The 19,962-nt window shown below is 42.2% G+C and overlaps 1 protein-coding gene across 1 annotated transcript in view; it reads right to left on the reverse strand.

Annotated features, from left to right (window-relative positions):
- Positions 1-19,791, reverse strand: part of acad11 (acyl-CoA dehydrogenase family, member 11) — a 36,352-nt gene extending 16,561 nt beyond the window's left edge. The window contains exons 1-13 of the mRNA XM_083778697.1: positions 19,584-19,791; positions 19,353-19,452; positions 18,039-18,164; positions 17,084-17,245; positions 16,767-16,931; positions 16,432-16,573; positions 15,931-16,052; positions 15,291-15,397; positions 13,031-13,148; positions 11,937-12,014; positions 11,241-11,379; positions 10,404-10,511; positions 8,800-8,898 (exon numbers count right to left, since the gene is read on the reverse strand). Of these exons, the coding sequence (XP_083634823.1) occupies positions 8,800-8,898; positions 10,404-10,511; positions 11,241-11,379; positions 11,937-12,014; positions 13,031-13,148; positions 15,291-15,397; positions 15,931-16,052; positions 16,432-16,573; positions 16,767-16,931; positions 17,084-17,245; positions 18,039-18,164; positions 19,353-19,452; positions 19,584-19,705 (1,588 nt within the window). The 5' untranslated portion in view covers positions 19,706-19,791. The remainder of the gene's footprint in view (positions 1-8,799; positions 8,899-10,403; positions 10,512-11,240; positions 11,380-11,936; positions 12,015-13,030; positions 13,149-15,290; positions 15,398-15,930; positions 16,053-16,431; positions 16,574-16,766; positions 16,932-17,083; positions 17,246-18,038; positions 18,165-19,352; positions 19,453-19,583) is intronic.
- Between the last annotated feature and the right edge of the window lie 171 nt (positions 19,792-19,962).

The raw sequence follows: 19,962 nt of genomic DNA on the forward strand, positions 1-19,962 counted from the left end.
CCCGTGTGAAGTGAGGGGCGTGTACATCATCATGACGTAAAATAGACACTATGCTATATGCTCACTATGACGCCAGAGATTTGAAGGGATTTGTGTGAGTGTTGGACATAACGTGGGAGTAGTAGCTGAAGACAATCTATAGGTGGAAATGTGCATGACATAATGAGGAGTTTCATCATCCAAGGAATCCCAGGAAAATAAATGTTGATTTGTGTTATTATAAGCCAGAACGTAAAGTGGGCTGGTAGAGTGATCTGGGGTGGAGGGTCTTCATTGCCCTACTGGCAGAGTGCACTAAAGGTTTGACGCTTACCGGTGCAAGTTAACGGTTTGCGAGATTAGCTCCTCACACACAGACAGACCGGGGGAATAAAACAATCTTGGTACCCGGCCTTTTAGCTTGCAGGAAATAACCAGTGAATACCAAATCTAGGCCTAAAGCAGTGTGTGTGGCTACAGTCCAGAAGTTAAACAGTGCTTCATTCAGGGCTGTTTACAGTGCTGGCCGCCAGAGACAGACATGGGTCAGCTCTAATGGGACTAAGTCCCCACAGACCACACTCTAGCACAGACATCTCATAATGTCATAATGGCTTCCTCCATTATTTGTTGTCCTTGTTTATCTCCCTTACAGCACCTGTGAAGTCATCCTACAATATGTGCTCTGTTGTGGCTCGCAAGCCGGATGTTTGGAGGATTTGTATTAAGCACGGCACAACTAGCTGTGCGATGGATGCACTCCAAGGATTCAAACAAAAGGTTTAGCCGGGCTCCATTCTCAACCGTCTCTTTAGATACCTCTGAGACTTGTGTGACTGCGTTTCTACTTTCTATGCAAAAGGAAACACGTTATAAGCCACAGAGTACTGAAAATGGGTGAATAAACGAGGGCATGTTACTCAATCCCAGGGCAAGGCAAACCAGACGGGCTAGATCTGGTGGTGTGTCCCAAAACACACAAAACAGTCCTACTCACACTGGAATAGACTGCACTCAAACTCTGCATTTCCAATTATGTATTATGCTTAATTTATACTTGCCTGCCAGTGTTTTGCGGACTGAAAATAGCAGCTCAGGCTTTATATGCACATTAAGGATCAGTGGGAGACTCAACCTGGTCTAGACGTGCTGCTAAAGGCATTGCCGTATGTATCTCAAAGTCACAAAAAGGTTTGACACTTAACTCTGCCTTAATTGAGATCAGATGGTCAGTTTAACACGCTTCACATAACGTAGAACCAACACCACGATGAATAGACAGTATATCTACATGTACTGATAATGTGCAGGGACATGTCTGCATGCACATTGACTACAACTGACTACAGCTTGAACATAACAGAAAATTTTGAATAAACAACCACGCCCCCAGGGAAAGAACATTACAACATGGAAACCTTCCGTAACTCAGGGTTTCATACAGCCTACTTCTACAGCTTGATTTACACTTCTGCGTACGATGGTTCTGCGTGCCGGAAAAAGCAGATTATATAAGCTTTTGTGTCAAGCTTGTAAACCTGCCATTGACGGAGCATAAATTAGCCATACCTCTATTAAAGGAGAATTCCATACTAAAAGGCTTTCTTACCTTTCTTTGTAGTTGTTACGTCCCCACCAAAGAGGTCCAGGTGTTATTTTGTGCAAAAGCTCCTTATTGGCTATTTCCCCTACCATAAGCCCTACATGAATTGCATTGAATTGAATGGGAATTGAATGGGGCTATGGGGTGTTGTGCTAATTCGCTTATTTCCATCGCTCAAAATTATAATTTCTTTGTATACATCCTCTCTTCATAATGTAAATAATATCCCAAGCGGCACACTTTACTACTTCTTTCGATGGAAATAAGCGAATTAGCATAACACCCCATAGCCCCATTCAATTCCCATACACCACAAACACATTTGACAGTCCTCCAGTCCTTTGTGCCAGAAGCCATGAGGCTCCACAAACAAGTTTGATCCCACAAGTTTGCAGGAATGCATTGGGTCCCATTTTTACAGTCTTTGGTATGACCAGGCCGGGGGTCGAACCCCGACCTCCCAGTTTCAGGGTGGACACTCTAACCACAAGGCCACTAGTATCTGGTAAACAATTTCACAGACAATTTAGCTGAATGTCTGTAATTATCGACTTTTGACAACTATAATGTAGCAGAAGTTTGATATGCCTATTAAGGATAACTACTGTATTCATGGTTGATAGACTGTATATGTATCCTTTCTCATATTCATTGTTGACAGTCTGCACACTATCAGTTCATGACTCTTACAGTCTTACACTTGACTGGGTAGTACCTCTCCTGTGTTTCACTCTGCTGTTGCTGCTATGATTGTCCTCTGTGTATCAATAGAGGTTGATCTCATTTTATTGTATGAATGCCGCCTGTGTGCAGTATAATTAAAACCACAACAACCTAAGACGGGAACTGCCAGGCAATTGGAGTAATCAAATACCGTAAATAACAAAAGCAATTTCTTTCACCCTTTGTTTCTCAAGCCGATACTGTTCCACAGAAACTTAATCTGATACATGCCAGTGCTAGACCGATGGAAACTATGTACAGTACAACCACAACATAGTAACATAACTGTATCCTTGGATTTAGTTTCCAAAGAAACCAAAGGGTTGATTACATAGCTCAACAATCATGTCGTTTTACTTCCCTCTTTAGAGATGGGTACTTGAGCACTGAGCAGGGCTAGGACAGAGTGACTCACAATGCAGTGAGTCCAGGGTACACTCCTTTGAATGGCGTGCTGGGTGAGCCAGTAGTCACTTTAAGGCCAGTGGTTCTCAAAATATTTAATTTCAAGGACTGCCAGTTTGGTATGCATGATTAGGCCACAGGCACACACAACTCCGAAATGGAACCACATGGACACATGGGGCCATTTTTTCACTCTCTGACTTACAGATCCGTAAGGGTCCATATATGCGAACAAGAAGGCACTGGAGCAGCTTGGCCCATATATTTAATAATTGGGGGGTAATGGGGGGGTCCTCCTCGGACCCCACTTTGAGAACCAGACACAGACGATGAAACACAACTGTATACACACTAACTTATATTGCATTTGACACTACTGTGGGCATAAGCATAGATACTGACTATGTCACTTAACATAGAGGATATCAATTTGACTTTGAAAGTATGGTAACATAATAAAACTTTATGATTTTTATGATATGGCGTCATGCATACTTCTTCAAATGCACTGTTGCTGTGTGTCTATTCGATGCATTACTTTTATTTACTTATTTTTGAGGGGCGCTAGCCCCTCCTATGCCCAGCTTTGTGTGTTTGTGTGAATCATAGCAATGATTTGATTGGCTGATCACCCCATAGCTGAGCAAAGTACTGTACATATTGAGCATGAAAAGTGAGCACAGAAAACATACGCTTAACATAATACTAGACTGACTGGAAGATTTGGTGGGACTTTCTGGCACAGTATTAAACTCGTTTGAATCCTACTTAAAGTACAGAGATTACTTTGTGTCTAAAGGTTAATTATTCAACATGCTGCCACTGGCTTATGTTACCATAAGTATGCAGACAAATACATTCACATAACCATAATAGTTATGTAATCACAATATTCAAATACAAGCACTGAGTAAGTGCATTGAACAAATGCAAACCATTGGATATGCCAATTTTTTCTTAAATTAATTACGGTAGACAAAATTGACAAAATTGTTAATAGTTTTTGGAGCAAAGGACGAACGATTAAAAGTCAGTAGTCAAGCGAGTATTTGGATATCAAACACGCTCACAGACAAACATTAGACTTATCACTCCACAAATGAACAGTGAAGAAGGAAAGACTGCTTTCATATTCTATGCCCCAGACAAATGGAGCAAACTCCAGGACTCTGAAACTGGATCAATTGGTCTCAAATTATTTCGTTTTTTTGTGATCTTGTTGTACTCAGGGCGTCCTTGAAAAAGAGAGCTTGCTCTCAATGGTCTTCCCTGAATAAAGGTCAATGAAAGCGCACAGCTTCAATGAATCGGTAATGTTAAAAGCCATTAGCAAAGTCAAACAAATATATAGATGCCTCATTGGTCGCTGCAGTTCGTTGGAGCGAGCCGTCTGCAACAGGAGGAGGAAGTCAAGCGGAATCTTGAAGGCACGTGCCTCTGATTGGCCTACCGTTCTTCCATTTTGCTTCTGCTATAATGCTTTGCAAGGAGTCTCGGGTAAGCTTGCCAAGGCAATCACACATCGCCATTGCCTCCCGCTGCCTCCATGTTGCCTTCCGTTGAGATACAGACTGCCCAGAGCCGGTAGAGGCGTCTACCTTTATATGTCTATGAAGCCAGGGGGGCTCACCCCTGAATTCCAACCTTAAGACACTTACAAAGTCAGTCTACTATCACCTTAAGAATTTAGGATTAAAGGACTTGTGTCTCTACAGTATTTGAAAAACGTGCATTCCATACATTTATCTTCAGTGCTACAGTAGTTCAGGACTGCTGTAACACGTGTCTTTAAACAGTCTCCTTATAAACAGCTGCAGATCATTCAGAACGCTGCCACGCAAGTATTTACTACCTCAAATAATTGATTTCAAAATTACCTCACAGATCACCTGGGACAGGTCAACTTTATGCCCCCAAACTCCAACTGTGGAGACAGCGTTCAGTTCAATTGTTATGCTGCACTATAACTTCATTATTGTATGTTTATATTTTAGTTTTTAGGTTATTAAAATGTCATTTTAATTCAAATTCAAATGACTTTTTATGGTGTTTCTTTTAGACTTTGTCTTAATGCGCTTAATGTTTTCCATTTTGTGTAAAGCACTTTGAATTGCTTCGAAACAGCGGATTGAGTTGTTGCAACTACGGGAGGACAGAATACCACCATCGCCGTCCTGCTAAGCTGTGTCCCCATGGAGCTACTGCAGCAGAGGCTACTGCTGCAACCCGGGCGGGGCAGGAGAAGAGGCAGGAAAGGCGGCGTCAGACAACGGGTCAGGAGAGCGGCTAAACTACCGCTACCACCCATACTGTTGTGCAACGCCCGCGCACTGAGGAGGAAAATGGATGAACTACGGACACAAACTAAGGTCAGCTTTGAGTACCGCGAGTCGGGGCTGCTAGTTTTCACGGAAACCTGGTTCAATGAGGATATACCAGATAGCCTGGTAGAAATGGAGGGTTTCACGCTAATCCGGTCTGATAGACGAGCTAGCTCCGGAAAGAAAACAGGGGGAGGACTCTGTGTGTACATCAGAGACAAATGGTGCTGTAATGTTGCGGTCAGAGACAAGACATGCAATCCCGATCTTGAACTGCTGTGCATTACATTACGACCATACTACCTGCCAAGAGAGCTTTCCAACATATTTGTGTGTGTCGTATACGTTCCACTAGCCCCATATGTGCCCTCTCCCTACGCTCATTCTGTAGCTCCGAGATGAGGTCACACACTGGGCCCCTCCCACCGTGTTTCAGAAACGGCGCAAGTTTCCTCAAACATCGTTTCTTATCCTTACCAGACCATTAATCCAAAACGTGTAGGGCCGATGCAGGTTTACACTAATTCAAACTTAGGATCGGCCCAGAAAATCCAACTCGCCATTTGAAGTCTTTTGTCAGTCGCTTCCATGTTTATCAAGGAAGTTTAAAAGCTTTAGCGCCTCCCCGGCGCCTCCCCTGGTCGAAAATTTCCAACCGACTTCAGTTCACTCAACATGCACGCGCACACGCACACTTCCTTGATAAACATGGAAGCGACTGACAAAAGACGGGACGTAAAGGCTCAGTTCAAATGGCGAGTTGGATTTTCGAATGAAATCAAGGAATGTATACATAGGAAAAAGGTGGCCTTCAGATCAGGAGACATTGCAGCCTTAAAGGTTGCACAGAAGGAACTGAATATAAAAATTAGAGAAGCCAGAAATAAGTTTAAGGAACGAGCGGAACAAGACTTGGCCAACTCAAACACAAAAAGACTCTGGGACTCCATCAGGGAGATGACTAATATGAAGTCAGAGAGGAAGCCCATCTTTGCTCTAGATGAGAGCGCCAGAGCGAATGAGCTCAATAATTTCTTTAATGTGATACTTCTCAGGGATGCTATGATTAATGAACTGAACTGTGATGCTGTTAATAACAGGATGGTAATAGATCAGGACACCGTCTGTAAAGTGTTTAAAACCATACAGACCGATAAAGCAACAGGGCCAGACGGAATGCATGCTTTCCTGTTAAAAACGTGTGCTGAGGAATTAGCCCCAGCCTGGCACAGGCTTTTCCAGCTGTCACTAGACTCACATACAGTGCCCGAGATCTGGAGAAAATCAGTGATAGTCCCAATCCAGAAGAAAGCATGTCCACTATAGAATAACGATTATAGGCCTGTGGCTATAACATCTAATGTAGTAAAAACACTGGAGAGGATTCTGACAGAGGAACTCCGAAAGGAGGTAGGACCCCAGCTAGACCAGTATCAATTTGCATATTCTAAGAATAGCAGTACATGCGATGCAATATCTACAGTAGCTCATCTCACTTTGAAACACCTGGAAAGTAAGGTGGCATACGCCAGATTACTTTTTATCGACTTCAGCTCGGCCTTTAATACTATACATCCAGACATTCTGTTGCGTAAATTAGCTCAGTTAAATGTGAACCCCTTTAAAATTAAATGGTATTTTTCTTTTCTCTCTAGTAGACCACAGAGGGTGAGATTTAACTCAGTGTTCTCAGAGGAGACGCTGAGTAGTACAGGGGTGCCTCAAGGAACAGTCAGTTCCTCTTTTCTGTTTACCTTATATACGGACGACTGTGTCAGCTCACATCCAAATAAATGTGTTATCAAGTTATCCGATGACACTGTGATACTGAGTCTGCTCAAGAGTGATGATAACATCCTCAGCCATACAGAGGGAGTAGACAAGTTTATAGAGTGGTGTGATCTACACCATCTAAAAATAAATGTAAACTAAACAGAGGAGGTCATAGTGGACCCCAGGTCCATAGGAGACCACAGTATAATTAGTGTCCATGACCATAACATCAAACAGGTCCCCTCATATAAATATCTGGGAGTACAGATCGATGAGGACCTGAGCTGGCACACGCATGTTACAACACTGTGTTCTAAGATACACCAACGTCTACACTTTCTCAGAAGACTTAGGCTTTTTGGAGTCAGTAGAAATATCATGTTGACCTTTTACAGAGCTAGTATAGAGTCAATCCTAAGATACGGTATATCCAGCTGGTTTGGCAATCTAACTGTGAAATACAAGTAAGTAAATAGGCTAGCAAACATGGCTGGGAAGATCATGGGCATGTCCACCCCACCCATCACTCCCCAGGCCATCTTTGAACAAGCAGTGGTGAGACAGGCTCGGAATATTGTATCTGACCCCTTGCATGTACTGTACAGAGAGTACAAGCTGATGCCATCCAGTAGGAGGTATAGAACTCCACAATGTGTATATAATAGATTTAAACACTCTTTTGTTCCCCTGTCAACTAAAATGCTCAATCAGGGATTGCCGAATGCACTTTAATGACTATATTTGCACTTTATCAAGGGAACGTGTGCAATGTCTCTGTTTTGTGTATGTGGGTGTTTCATGGTGTTTTTTCTTTTTCGTATGTGAACATGTCTGTTATTTGTATGCAGCTGTGACTCTGTCTCCAAGACACATTTCTCCCAAGGGAGACAAATAAAGATAACCTTGAACCTTGAACCTTGAAACATGTTCTACAAATTAACTTGCCTGGCCTTGCTATTGGCAGAGAAGGGCTCTTTAGCGATGCGTGACCAATGAAAAACCAAAACAAACACTTGTTTGTCTGGTGGACATATTGAGTGCAGGGCACAGGGTGGAGAAGAAAATGCATTTCTCACTTTCAGTACCCATTGATTAGGGGATCGTAAATGAAATCATCATTTGGCAGTTGCAACCTTAGGGAAGATGAAAGCCTGCTGTGGTTTAAAAAGGTGCAACAAAGCACTGATAAAGTGGAAAGAAAAGAATGAAAAGCTAATAAGCTTTAAAGTTTCCATCAATCCTTTTTTCTTTTGTTGCAAATTTTAGATTTTGCGCAAAAATCCCTGAATGGAAACACTTGAAAATTCATATTCATATTTTCTAAATGTATTATGGAAATCCAGTTAGTGGCCGACAAGGGCCACAAGAGCCAAAACACAACAATCTTAGCGCACCAATTAATCAAGTTACAATTAAATCCAATTTGGCAAGATTCAAATGCAGCCTAAACAGTAAAGCTGATGAATGAGTAATAATAAGTAATGGACAGGTCATTTCTTTATCTGCCCAAAATAAACTATGTCTGAACGTGTGTCAACACTCAGAGAGTTATTCAGAGAGGCCCTTGTAAACATTAAAACCTTCTACAGAGGGAATTCCCCCCAAATTAATGAATCAAAGAATGTTTGTTTATTCTACAACTTTGTTAATGTCTGGCCTTCTGTTCACCATGTGAGAGGATAGACCATTTCTCTCCCTTCCTCTTTGGATACAGTATGGTATGTATACAGTATAGACTCTGTAAACACTCTAACCACCATTTTATAGAAGTATTATTTACTCATTTTCAAGTTAAGGGGACCTTTTAAAAGGCATTAAATACAAGTCACAACGCTACATCAAACCGTTTCGTGCCATTAGTAACTCTTTTTGGACTTTCAAGTAGTCTTTTATGGTATAAACGTAAAAGACAGAGTCTTGCAGTCTCCTTCATGGAGCAACTGATGAAAACGTTATTTCCGCAGAAACAGAAATGAACAGTTAAAATGAACCTACCACTGCTCCACCATTTCTTGCCATGGATAATGTAATGGTCTTTATCCCTGCGGAGGGTACACGCCATGTTGGTGGCATCACTGGAGGCAACATCAGGCTCTGTGGAGCACAGGGTTAATCAGCCGTTAAACTAAATGAAATGTCACTTAAAAAGGACAATTCCGAAAGACTGATGATTAAAGGCATACATTTGGATCTAACCAAATGTATTACCTACAATTCAAATAAATACAAAATAATGTTTTGTAACACTTACAAATAAGTCATGAGTACCAAAACATTACAATATGTCTCTAAATTAAAGTTCTTAATCTGTAAATGTGGACATGTCTTAAATTATGGATTCCAGGTCAAACAAAGGACAAACCTTTTGCCCCAGCATTGGCAGACCTTATCAGTAGTACAGTATTTCCACATAATTCTATACCACTTTAAATTTCCCCTACGTACAGTATAATAACGGCTCTTTCTGCAACCTGCATGAAGAATGCATCCCAAGAGAAAAACAGAGGCGTTCATCTGTATTCCTTTAGTGTAATAATCCGGAGGAAAACATCCTAAATAAAACGCTAAACAATATTTGAGGTTGAATACAGTATAATTAAGGGGAGGCTCACACCCACTGTAATCGCCTCTGGCAAGGACAGCTGTGTTGAATCTATCCAATGTGGGATCATGCAATCAAGGAACCAAACAGAGAAAATGACTCATATACAGTGTATAATATGAGTCATTGGACCCATAAGGGTCATTTATTACACACTCTGAGATGACACATTTTACAGTGTAGGTGGAGTTTTTGAGAGTCAATTGAACAGCAAGCATTGCAGGAATGTTGGGGAAGCAAACCGCATTATGCTGAATGGTGAATTTTAGTATAATTGAACAACTGTGTGCATAACAGAGTTATGCTTGGTTTTGCGGTGGAGTGAAATGTTCAAAGTGGCCTCACAGTCGTCATCATCATCATCACGACATACACATTACACAACAAGACACTTGTTTTGTTTCATCACCTCATACAAGCTGATCTTATTCTTAATATTATTATAGAGCATTTATCCAACTCTCCTTTACATGCATTGTGCATCACCCATTCACACACCGATGGCGGAGGAAACCTTGCAAGGTCAGTCAGTCAGTCAGTCAGTTCAGTCTCTTGCCCAAGGACACTTGGATACTAACTCTGGGGGAGCTTGGGATAAAACTGGGAAGTTTGGGAACCTTCCGCTTCCCAAGCGGCCACTCTACCCCTGATCCACTGCCGCCCCTATTTGTCCTATTTGGTACAGTATATTGTATCTATTTCTACTAAAAGATAATAGAATATGCACATCACTTGGTTGAGGTGATGGATTGGAAAGTATAAATAAACCCGCACACTCATCTGCTCCAATTTAATTTACATTTCGAGCCAAGGCTCTTCATCGGGTCAAACTCAAACTGACTTTAAGAGTTTGACCCGATGAAGAGCCTTGGCTGTTTTGTGTTCCGCTGTGCTGCTATGCCAAATGAATTTCCCTTACAAGCTCAATAAATGCACACAATGCAAACATACTTGAATGTCATGAACAGGCGACTGACCGGTCTTGGCTAAGTAGTACCTGTCATGCAGAAACAGGAGCGGATGTCTCCTCGGAGGAGAGGCTCCAGCCACTTGCTCTTCTGTTCCTCACTGCCAAACATATGGAGCACCTCCATGTTCCCTGTATCTGCAGGAAAACAGTACACAATCACTCGCACCGCACGCCTGCTACCGAGCTTCTTCTTCTTATTATTCTAACGAATGTCTTAGAAATCACATGTTTGCCAAAATGTCAGGACACATCAGCAGACGTAAATGATCACTATATTGCATACTTTGCATGAGAGTTGTATCAGTAACATATCACTCCAGCAAGCACCACAATGGAAACAAGTCACCAGGTCTTTTTGGTGGTATCATTTTAGCCTAAATGTCTGACTGTCTGTTTTTAGGACCACAATGGAAATAAGTCTCACAACTTTGTTTTGTTTATATCCTAGACGTCTCTCTTTCATCACGTCTAATAAAAATCTATTCAAATCTGGACCACGTGCCGTTTACATTTGGGACTAATGAAGTAGTGGGGTACCCCAATAGGCGGCCCACAGAGCGCCCCCTTGTGGCCCATGAAAGAATAAAAGAAAAAAAAAAGGTTCATTTTTTTTAAGGGTCCCAGATATAAATGGCATTAAATGGGGGTCAGTAGCCTATGCATGTCAAACTGGGCATCCTTTTCAAATGGGGTCTTGCCCTGAAAATGAATTTTAAGGGCAAGACCTCGACCTCGCGCGTGCAGACTCGGCCCCCAGCCTGGTACGCTAGTCAAAATATGGCCCTTGAGGAAAATGTATTGGGTAACCCTGAAGTAGTCAAATGAGGTGCATTTTATTCTATATTATTTGATTTAGTATTTTACCAGGGGCCTGGCAGTTAAACACCTCAGGGGCGTAGATGCAGCGGCCAGTTTCCTCTGCGATGTAGGCATAGTCCAGCTGACTGAGACCACTGGCAGCAGGCAGAAAGAGGTTCCACAGCCCTGCCCCCCTGGCATTTGCCTAAAAACACACACACATATCATCGTCACTGTCGGGCGGAAAACTTGTATGTCCAAAACCGTTAGGAAACAATAACGTGTCACACCCTGTTAAAACTTTTCATTTCGTTCAAAAGACACACTTAACTACTTTCACTGTCACTTAAAAACAATTGCAATCTTTTCAAAAAAATAGATCTACAAGCAAACAACGGGTCACCCGATCTGCAATATTTGCTACTTTTGTGTGACTCTGTACTTGTATGATGAAGTAGGGCATTAAGTTGAAACATGGCAGAGGTACAATAATTCTGCCCGACAGCAACAATATGCATTCCATGTATCCATGAATACATACACAGACAAAAACATTGCATCATCCCATCTTAATTGACCGTGAAAATTTTTATAACGAGTAGAGTTAATTTGCTTGGAATCTTAAGGGGGCTTAGCTGATAGGCATGAATGACAGATTACCAATACATTCATGTTCACAGGTTTAAGGAGCAATGAATGCACTAAAGGAATAACATTATACCAAACTCCCAGTGCTAAAATCTATTCCTTGCCACCACTCACCTTCAGGTCCTCTATTATTTGGGGAGTGTGCCATCTCTGTGGGGAGAGAGCATGTTTGGAGTAGTATTCTGCAACCTCCTGGGGGCAAAGTAATAACATATTGAGTTTGGGGCAGGGCTTTGCTAGGAAACGGGATAGAATTATAAACACAAAATGCTGATAACTAAACAGAAGAAGGAACCTTCATTTTCACTGTATTTTCATAGCTACAAATCAAACTAGAAAAAGTGCCCTTCCGGGCACAGGTCTCCACCAGGTTATCCACAGATCCGTGCAGTTAGAGGTAAAAACACTTTTCGGCCAGTTATAGCGCCACCTTGAGGCTGAGTTGAAATTGTTCATGTGTCATTTCGTCCTCGGCCTAGTGGGAATGTGGGTGCACAATTTCACTGAAATCACGCGATGTGTTCATGATTTGCAGCATTTTGTTTGAAACTGAGCACTCCTGTGAACTTTGGAAGCCAATCTTAACCAATCAGGATGGAGTGTGATAAATCTGAAAGACCCGTTTGGTTGAATGGCTCTAGAGAGACTGTGTACCAATTTGCGTGATGTTTGGACAAAATCTGTAGGTGTACAGTGCAAAAACTTGTTTTGCACAAAGCGGCCTCTTGGTGGCGCTATAACAGGCCGTTCTGGAAAGTTTGGGGCAGAGGTTCATCGTTGGCATCCAGGGAGTGTGTGTGCAAAATTTGGCATCGACCGGGTTAACGGTGAAGTTTTTGCACAAAGCGGCCTCTTGGTGGCGCTATAACAGGCCGTTCTGGAAAGTTTGGGGCAGAGGTTCATCGTTGGCATCCAGGGAGTGTGTGTGCAAAATTTGGCATCGACCGGGTTAACGGTGGCCGAGATTAGCCTGTCACGGACACACGGACGGACGGACGGACACACAAACGGACGGACGGAGTGCAAAACATACTCTCCCCACATGCCTTCGGCCTGGTGGAGACAATGAACGGCAAGTTCGGCAACAGAATGTGAAAGTGTAGCAATGTGCCGCAGGTTAACTTAGCCGTGTTCCCACAGGACGGTACAGTACATACTGTAAACAGACATGATGATCCTTCAGCGATTATTACGTGGGTAGTACTGACCTCCTGAGCAGGAAGCACGTGTTGTCTCATGAAGTCTTTGACCTGCTGGAGGACAGCTCTGCCTCTGGGCGTCTGGAGAAACAGCTTGTGCTCATCTGGGCCTGGGACTGGGAGTGACCTGCATGGGAGGACACCCGTCTCACAGGTTTAATAGTTAGCAGGGGAATGGAAAGTGACGGTTCAAAGTGCTGCTGGAGAAAGTTCTAGGTTTATTGTGCCAGCCGAATCGTTGTTGTATTCCCATTGAATCCTTTTTTGTTATGTTGGGGCCCTCGTTTGTTTTTCTCCTATGCACGGGGTCACCTTTGTGGGCGTGCAAAAGTTTACCCAGGCTACAGTACATCACTCTAGAGAAGCAGATGAATATTTAATGTGTGTACGTCATTTTGTGTGCGTGTTTGTTAAACCTTTTACACTTTTCCAGAAAAAAAAGATGAATAAATCTATCTTTGAAAGATCTGGAAAAACATTGCCGTTCCATACATTCCAGCAATGAATGGCACCAGCTGGGTGCAAGCATTCATTCACTGCTTCTTGATGGATTCAACATGACATACTGTACCAATACCGACAGGGCCAGAGTTCACACCTGTCTGCCCCGAAGGGTGTTTCCATCATTTTCTGTTCCTGTCCTGTCCTTAGATCCTTATCTGGTTGATGATCCAAGGACAGAGGTTGTAATTTTGTTCCCTTTGTCAAATGTCACCCTGTAACACCATTTGAGATTAATGGGCTCTACAACTAAACTTGACATGACAATGAAGTATAGTATAGTCACACCGTAGGGTAAACTAGAAAAAGTGCCCTTCTGGGCACAGGTCTCCACCAGGAGGAGTGTGTGTGTGTGTGTGTGTGTGTGAGATGTTTGGCAAAAGGTTTAGGAGTGATATAAACATGTTTTTTTGCAACAATTTTCTTCATTTTGTTGAGGAAATGCAGAGCCAGATCACTCATAGCATCTGAGAATAGAATTCTGGATGAGCAGGACATTTGCAGCATTTTGTACGAAACGGGCCACTTCTGAAAACTTTGGAAGGCAATCTTAGCCAATCAGTGTAGAATCTGAGAAATCCAACAGACTCATCTTGATCACATGACTACAGAGATCATGTGTACCGATTTGTGTGAGATTTGGATGAAATCTGTGCAACTAATATAAACAATGTGTTTTGCAGAAATTGGCCTCATGGTGGTGCTATAACTGGCACATGTGGAGGGATGCAGGGAAATGTTTTTCCATGGCCTCTAGGGAGTGTGCATACAAAGTTGTACACAGATCGATCCAGTTATAGGTAAAAACAGGAATTTCCCTGTTATAGCGCCACCGTGAGGCTGATTTGGGAAAAAATGAGTGGCATGTCGTGGCCTAGTGGAAATGTGTGTGTATAATTTCAAGGAAATTGCACATGAGTTTGTGATTTGTGGCATTTTGTTCGAAACGGACCAATCATGTGAGCTGAAGCCAATCTTAGCCAATCAGGATGGAAGATGGGAAATGGTGCAGATCCGTGTTGATCACATGACTATGGAGTGTATACCGAATTGTGTGATGTATGGATGAAATGTGTACAGTAATCTACAGAAATGTGTTTTGCTAAAATCGGCCTCATGGTGGCGCTATAACAGGCCGTTGTGGAATATTTGGGGCAGAGGTTCGTCGTTGGCATCGAGGGATAGCCTGGCTAATAAGCCAGACCGAACGGCACATTGCTACACTTTCACATTCTGTTGCCATTCATTTGATTTGTAGCTATAAAATACAGTGAAAATGAAATGGAATGAAGGTTTTCTGTTTAGTTATCAGCATTTTATGTTTATAATTCTATCCCGTTTCCTAGCAAAGCCCTGCCCCAAACTCCTTATGTTATTATTTTGCCCCAGGAAGTTGCAGAATACTATTCCAAACATGCTTTCTCCCCACAGAGATGGCACACTCCCCAAGTAATAGAGGATCTGAAGGTGAGTCGTGGCAAGGAATAGATTTTAGCACTGGGAGTTTGGTGGCTTATTAGCCAGGCTAATCCAGGGAGTGTGTGTGCGGTTTGGCATGGATCGGCCCAACGGTGCCGGAGATTAGCTGGTAACGGACGGACAGAAGGACGGACGGACGGACGGACGGACACACACACACACAACACACGGAGTGCAAAACATACTCTCTCCCCATGCATTTCGGCCTGGGGAGAGAGTTGACAATGGAGAGTGGAGACAATTACATACTGTTCATGCTGAAACTATAGAGAGGGAAAACATTAATTACTTATGCGCCAGCTGCAGGGCAACCGTGGCCAAGGGCTCCACACACTGGCCGAACTCAGCAGCATTAGGTGCACTGGCATTACCCAGTAGGTGGCGGGCATAAATCCCCTGATGGAAAAATGAGAGAGAGGGGGTCATTGCTTGAATGCTCTTCAAGACTGCGTGTGTGTGTGTGTGTTGAAAAAGGGCATTTGTGCTCAGCGAACCGCTCCTGGTTAAATAAAGGGTAAAAGATATATATATATATATATATATATATATATATATAATATATATATATATATATATATAGGTGCTCACCGGAGACGTGAAAGCCTAACCTAACCTAAAGGTGCTCCTGGATCAGACGAGATAAGACTTCAGATTTAAACAAATGGAAGATCCGAGCACTCAATTTAAAAGAGGGAGCAGCCCATCGAACAGGTTTCGACTGCAACTCAAATGCCATTTTTTATCTGAAGAATATGACACATTTGGAATGTAAGAAATATTAGGGTGTGTGTATGTGTGCATCGAAGTATTTTAGTTTGATGCTGCCTCTCTATGATCTTCTATTTACCTTCCTTCACATATTACTTTAACCAGCACTATATACTGATAAGCTAAAACGTAATTGAAAATATACAAAGAGAGAGATAAACCTGGGCGATGCCTGCCATCTTGAAGACGGACAGGGCCAGGTAGAAATTCAGCAGTGGTAAAGAAGGTGGGATCCCCCGACAGCGGCAGTAGACAGAGATCAGGTCCTCAGGAGTGGGGATACCTGCAACAGGTTCATTGTCAACATTGGTTAGAGCTAATCCTGACAAAGATCATACAATATAGTGTTGCTGTCCGGAAGATTCCACCTAACTCAGTTTTTGAGATTGTAGATTTATTTTCCTTTGTTTTTTTTGCATAAATCAATGCTATTGAACACCATTTACGTCTTTGTGTTGGTTAAAAAAATATTTAACCAATGAAAAGTAGCTTGGGCTGGATGTTTTTTTTTATTTCCTGAAAAATTAACATTTTGGAGTTAGGTGGTTTCTTCCAGAGATATTCAACCATGCATTTTAGACCTGCGCAGTGAAATTATAGTGACATTTATTGCATTTTGACATTTATTCTGTTATTTAAATGCAGTTGACAATCAGCCATACCTTCTATTCCTTTAAGGCTGCCCATGGTACTGATGATGTTGAAGCTGCCGGGCCAATAGTGAGGCATGAGACAATAGGCCAGGTCTGCCAAGGGCTGGCCTGTGGTAGACAGCTCCCAGTCCAACACTGCTATCACACGTGCCTGTGAAGAGCGAACGCAAACTGTAAAGTACAGGCTAAGGTTTCACACACACTGACTTACACACACTAAAGCAGGGGTCTTCTTTATGGGATAGCATTTACTTTGTTTTACATTAACCACTGAAAAAGTGTAATCTACAACACAATTGTAAAAGTCCCCTGCACTAGAGAAGAGACTTGGCAGAATGATCTACCTCTGTTGGATGGAAAATCATATTGTCCAGTCTGAAATCCCCATGGACCAGAGTAACCTCATCATCATTGGATGGCAGGTGGTTCATCAGCCAGTCAGAGAGCTTATCCATGACTGGGATGTCTTTGTGGGCTGCTGCTTGGTACTGCTTCGTCCAGGTTAACACCTTTTTAGCACAAAACAACTATTATGAATGTCGCACATTACATAGTTGAGCAGGTTATGAGTCTCATATTTGGCAATTGTACGATGTCGATGTGTTGTATTGCTTCAATTGCTTGAGTTATACAGATTCACAATTTAAAACACTTGTCTCACCTGTCGTTTGCAGTAGCCTGGGCCTTTCCCATACGTTTCTAAGTTCAAGGATGCAGGGTCCAGAGAGTGTAGTCTAGCCAGTACCTCCACTGCAGCCACATACAGTGCACTCCGCTCTGCGGCAGGCAACCCTGGGAGACGAATGTCCCGGAATATACGCCCCTGTACCACAGAGCATCAGTTATTAACCACATAAACCCTACATACTGCATGCACATCGCTGACATACACACACATAAATAAATTATTATAATTAATTAGGGGACTTCGAAATATTATTCTGCCATTCTTCGCAGTTTTGGCAGTTCGTTTTCCACGAAATTCGGCAATATGGTAGGGTCGTGGGAATCGGTCAAGAACTGAATCTCACAGTCATTCATCAAAGCACCTTTAGATCTCCCAATGCATTAATTATATGATCTGCTCTATCCACTCTTGACGTCAAAAAAGCGACGTCAAAGATTTCCATAGCCTGGTTAAGCACTCCCCCATGAAATGGCATTTACATTCATTTGTGTGGAGTCTGGAACCGGCTGCTAATGCATGGTTGGTACAGCATTGACAGACAACCCCTGACATCATCTCCGGTCTTCAATCAGTGAACGGCATGTGCCTGGAACACGGACACTAGGCTTGCAGCTATATTTCTTATTAGCATCATCAAAATAACGGTGGTGGGTCGCACACACCAAGACTTCAGTTCAAATTGTTTATGCTGATGAAGGCTGGTTAGCCGAAACGTTTGTCCCTGTTCAAATATGAAATGAACTGAAGTCTTGGTGTGTGCGACTCACCACCGTTATTTTGATATGTTTTGAACAGGTAGCGCCACCTACAGTCAGAGCGCGGTGGTCACATGAAGAGTAATTTATTAGTATCATCATCATCATCATCATTATTAATAATAATAATACTTGACTGTAAGCAGAATGTTGCCTACAATGTGGATGTTTACCTTTACATGCTCCATCAAATAGAACTCTGTTCCAATGACTGTAGTATCAGTGCAATGCAAGATGGGCTGGGGCACAGGGAAACCAGCTGAGAACAGGGCCTTCTGTACTCGATACTCCCTGTCAACCTAAACACACAATTTACAATTACAAATTAGGCATTTAGCAGACACTCTGAATCCAGAGCAATTTACATACAGTAAGCAAGGAAAACACAAGGAAATACATCAAATGCATAGAAATAGTAATCTAGGATCGTTGGTAAACCAATAACCTATCATCGGTGTAATATAAGAAAATCCATAATCTGGACAATGAAACTATATGCACACAGGTCTACAAATGACCTGGCAACATGATATCTAAATAACATTACATAAATATACGACCCATTATACTGAAACATCACGGAAAATGACGACGATATACTATTCATCTTTATGTATTTCTGTATGGTAACGTAAGCGAAGCAATGTGCAGCACAGCCACAGTCAGAAGGCAAACATAACATATAATACATCATCAAACGACGTGCACCCCTATGCACAACAATGGAAGATCCATTATGTCACTCCTCCACTCTCTCTCCGCGTTTCCTGTCTCTCTCCACAAACTATCAAATAAAAAGACAAATACATGACACCCGGCCCCGCCCGGGGTTACAGTTGGTTATATAAAAAACAACAACAGCAGATGGAACAAATGACAAATGTACTTCTTAGTGTCCTCCACCCCAATGGAACCATCTGGAAATCAACATGCAAAGGATGTTGAGGTTTTCAAAACAATGGTCTTTAAGCTCAGCTAACCCTCACTTCATACAGGTTCTATTTTTGATTTATTGAATACTTCATTAGTCAATAATGGCAGTATGTGGTTCGTGGACGTGGTACAGTGACAGTCAGACATTAAGGCTAAACGGATAACACAAAAAGGTCCTGGAGACTTGTATTTTTAAATAAGCTTTCTCATCTAGGACAGTCAGACAGTGCCAAAATACTGGCAGCCACATATCCTATATTACACATCGTGCAAGGGGGAAATCAATAAAGACACATTTATTTGTAGGAAAGACTGGGCACACCAGTAAACAATAATTTATGTGGAGAAAATACTGGGCACACATTGCTCCAACCATCAACTTTAAACTATAATGTTTGTAAACAACTTTACAAAGATAGGAAACGTCAAACGTCTCCCCCTACTGGATATTACACAAAACCCAGCATTTGTAAAACCATGTAACGACGGCCCGATGGGTGATCTTTAGAATGGTCTCGTAGCTTTCACAGATCATTTAAAAATAAACAGCGTACCTTGTGAGCACCTGGCAGTAGCATACCAGGAGGTTTCTTCCTGAGTACATAGCACTCAGATGGAGTTTGAATCAGAAAGGTGGGGTTGGACTGACCAACACTGGAAGTGGAAAGACAAAGACATCATATAAAGCTGTCAGAGCAACACATTTTGACATTTCTTTCAGGGATTAGCTCGATGGATAAATGTTGTTACACACAGAGAATGAAACGCAAAGTCGCAATACCAACCTGTACTGTCTGACAGTCAGTGCATCGCTGTTTGAAACCTTAGACTTGAGGGACAAATATCTTTGAAGTTTGACAACGTCAAAGTTGTGCTCTTCCCGTACAGGAGTTGTTTGGTCGTCCATGATTGTTTCACTGGGGAATGTGTGGATTAATTATTAATAGGTGCATCATCATGCATTGTTTTTAGCAGATCTTTGATAGTGTGGGTCGAGAGTTGACCACATAGAGCATAGACTGTAGTGTAAGGAGTTGACGCGAGGTTAGCTGGGAGTCGGACCGCTTTAACGGCGCACACACACACACTGTCACTTCTTTCAATTCTTCAATTACATTTTAAACAGATATGGTCTATATTAATAATAGACTGTCTATATAAACG

The sequence above is a fragment of the Protomyctophum parallelum genome (genome assembly GCF_964188405.1).
Source record: "Protomyctophum parallelum genome assembly, chromosome: 12".
Lineage (NCBI taxonomy): Eukaryota > Metazoa > Chordata > Actinopteri > Myctophiformes > Myctophidae > Protomyctophum > Protomyctophum parallelum.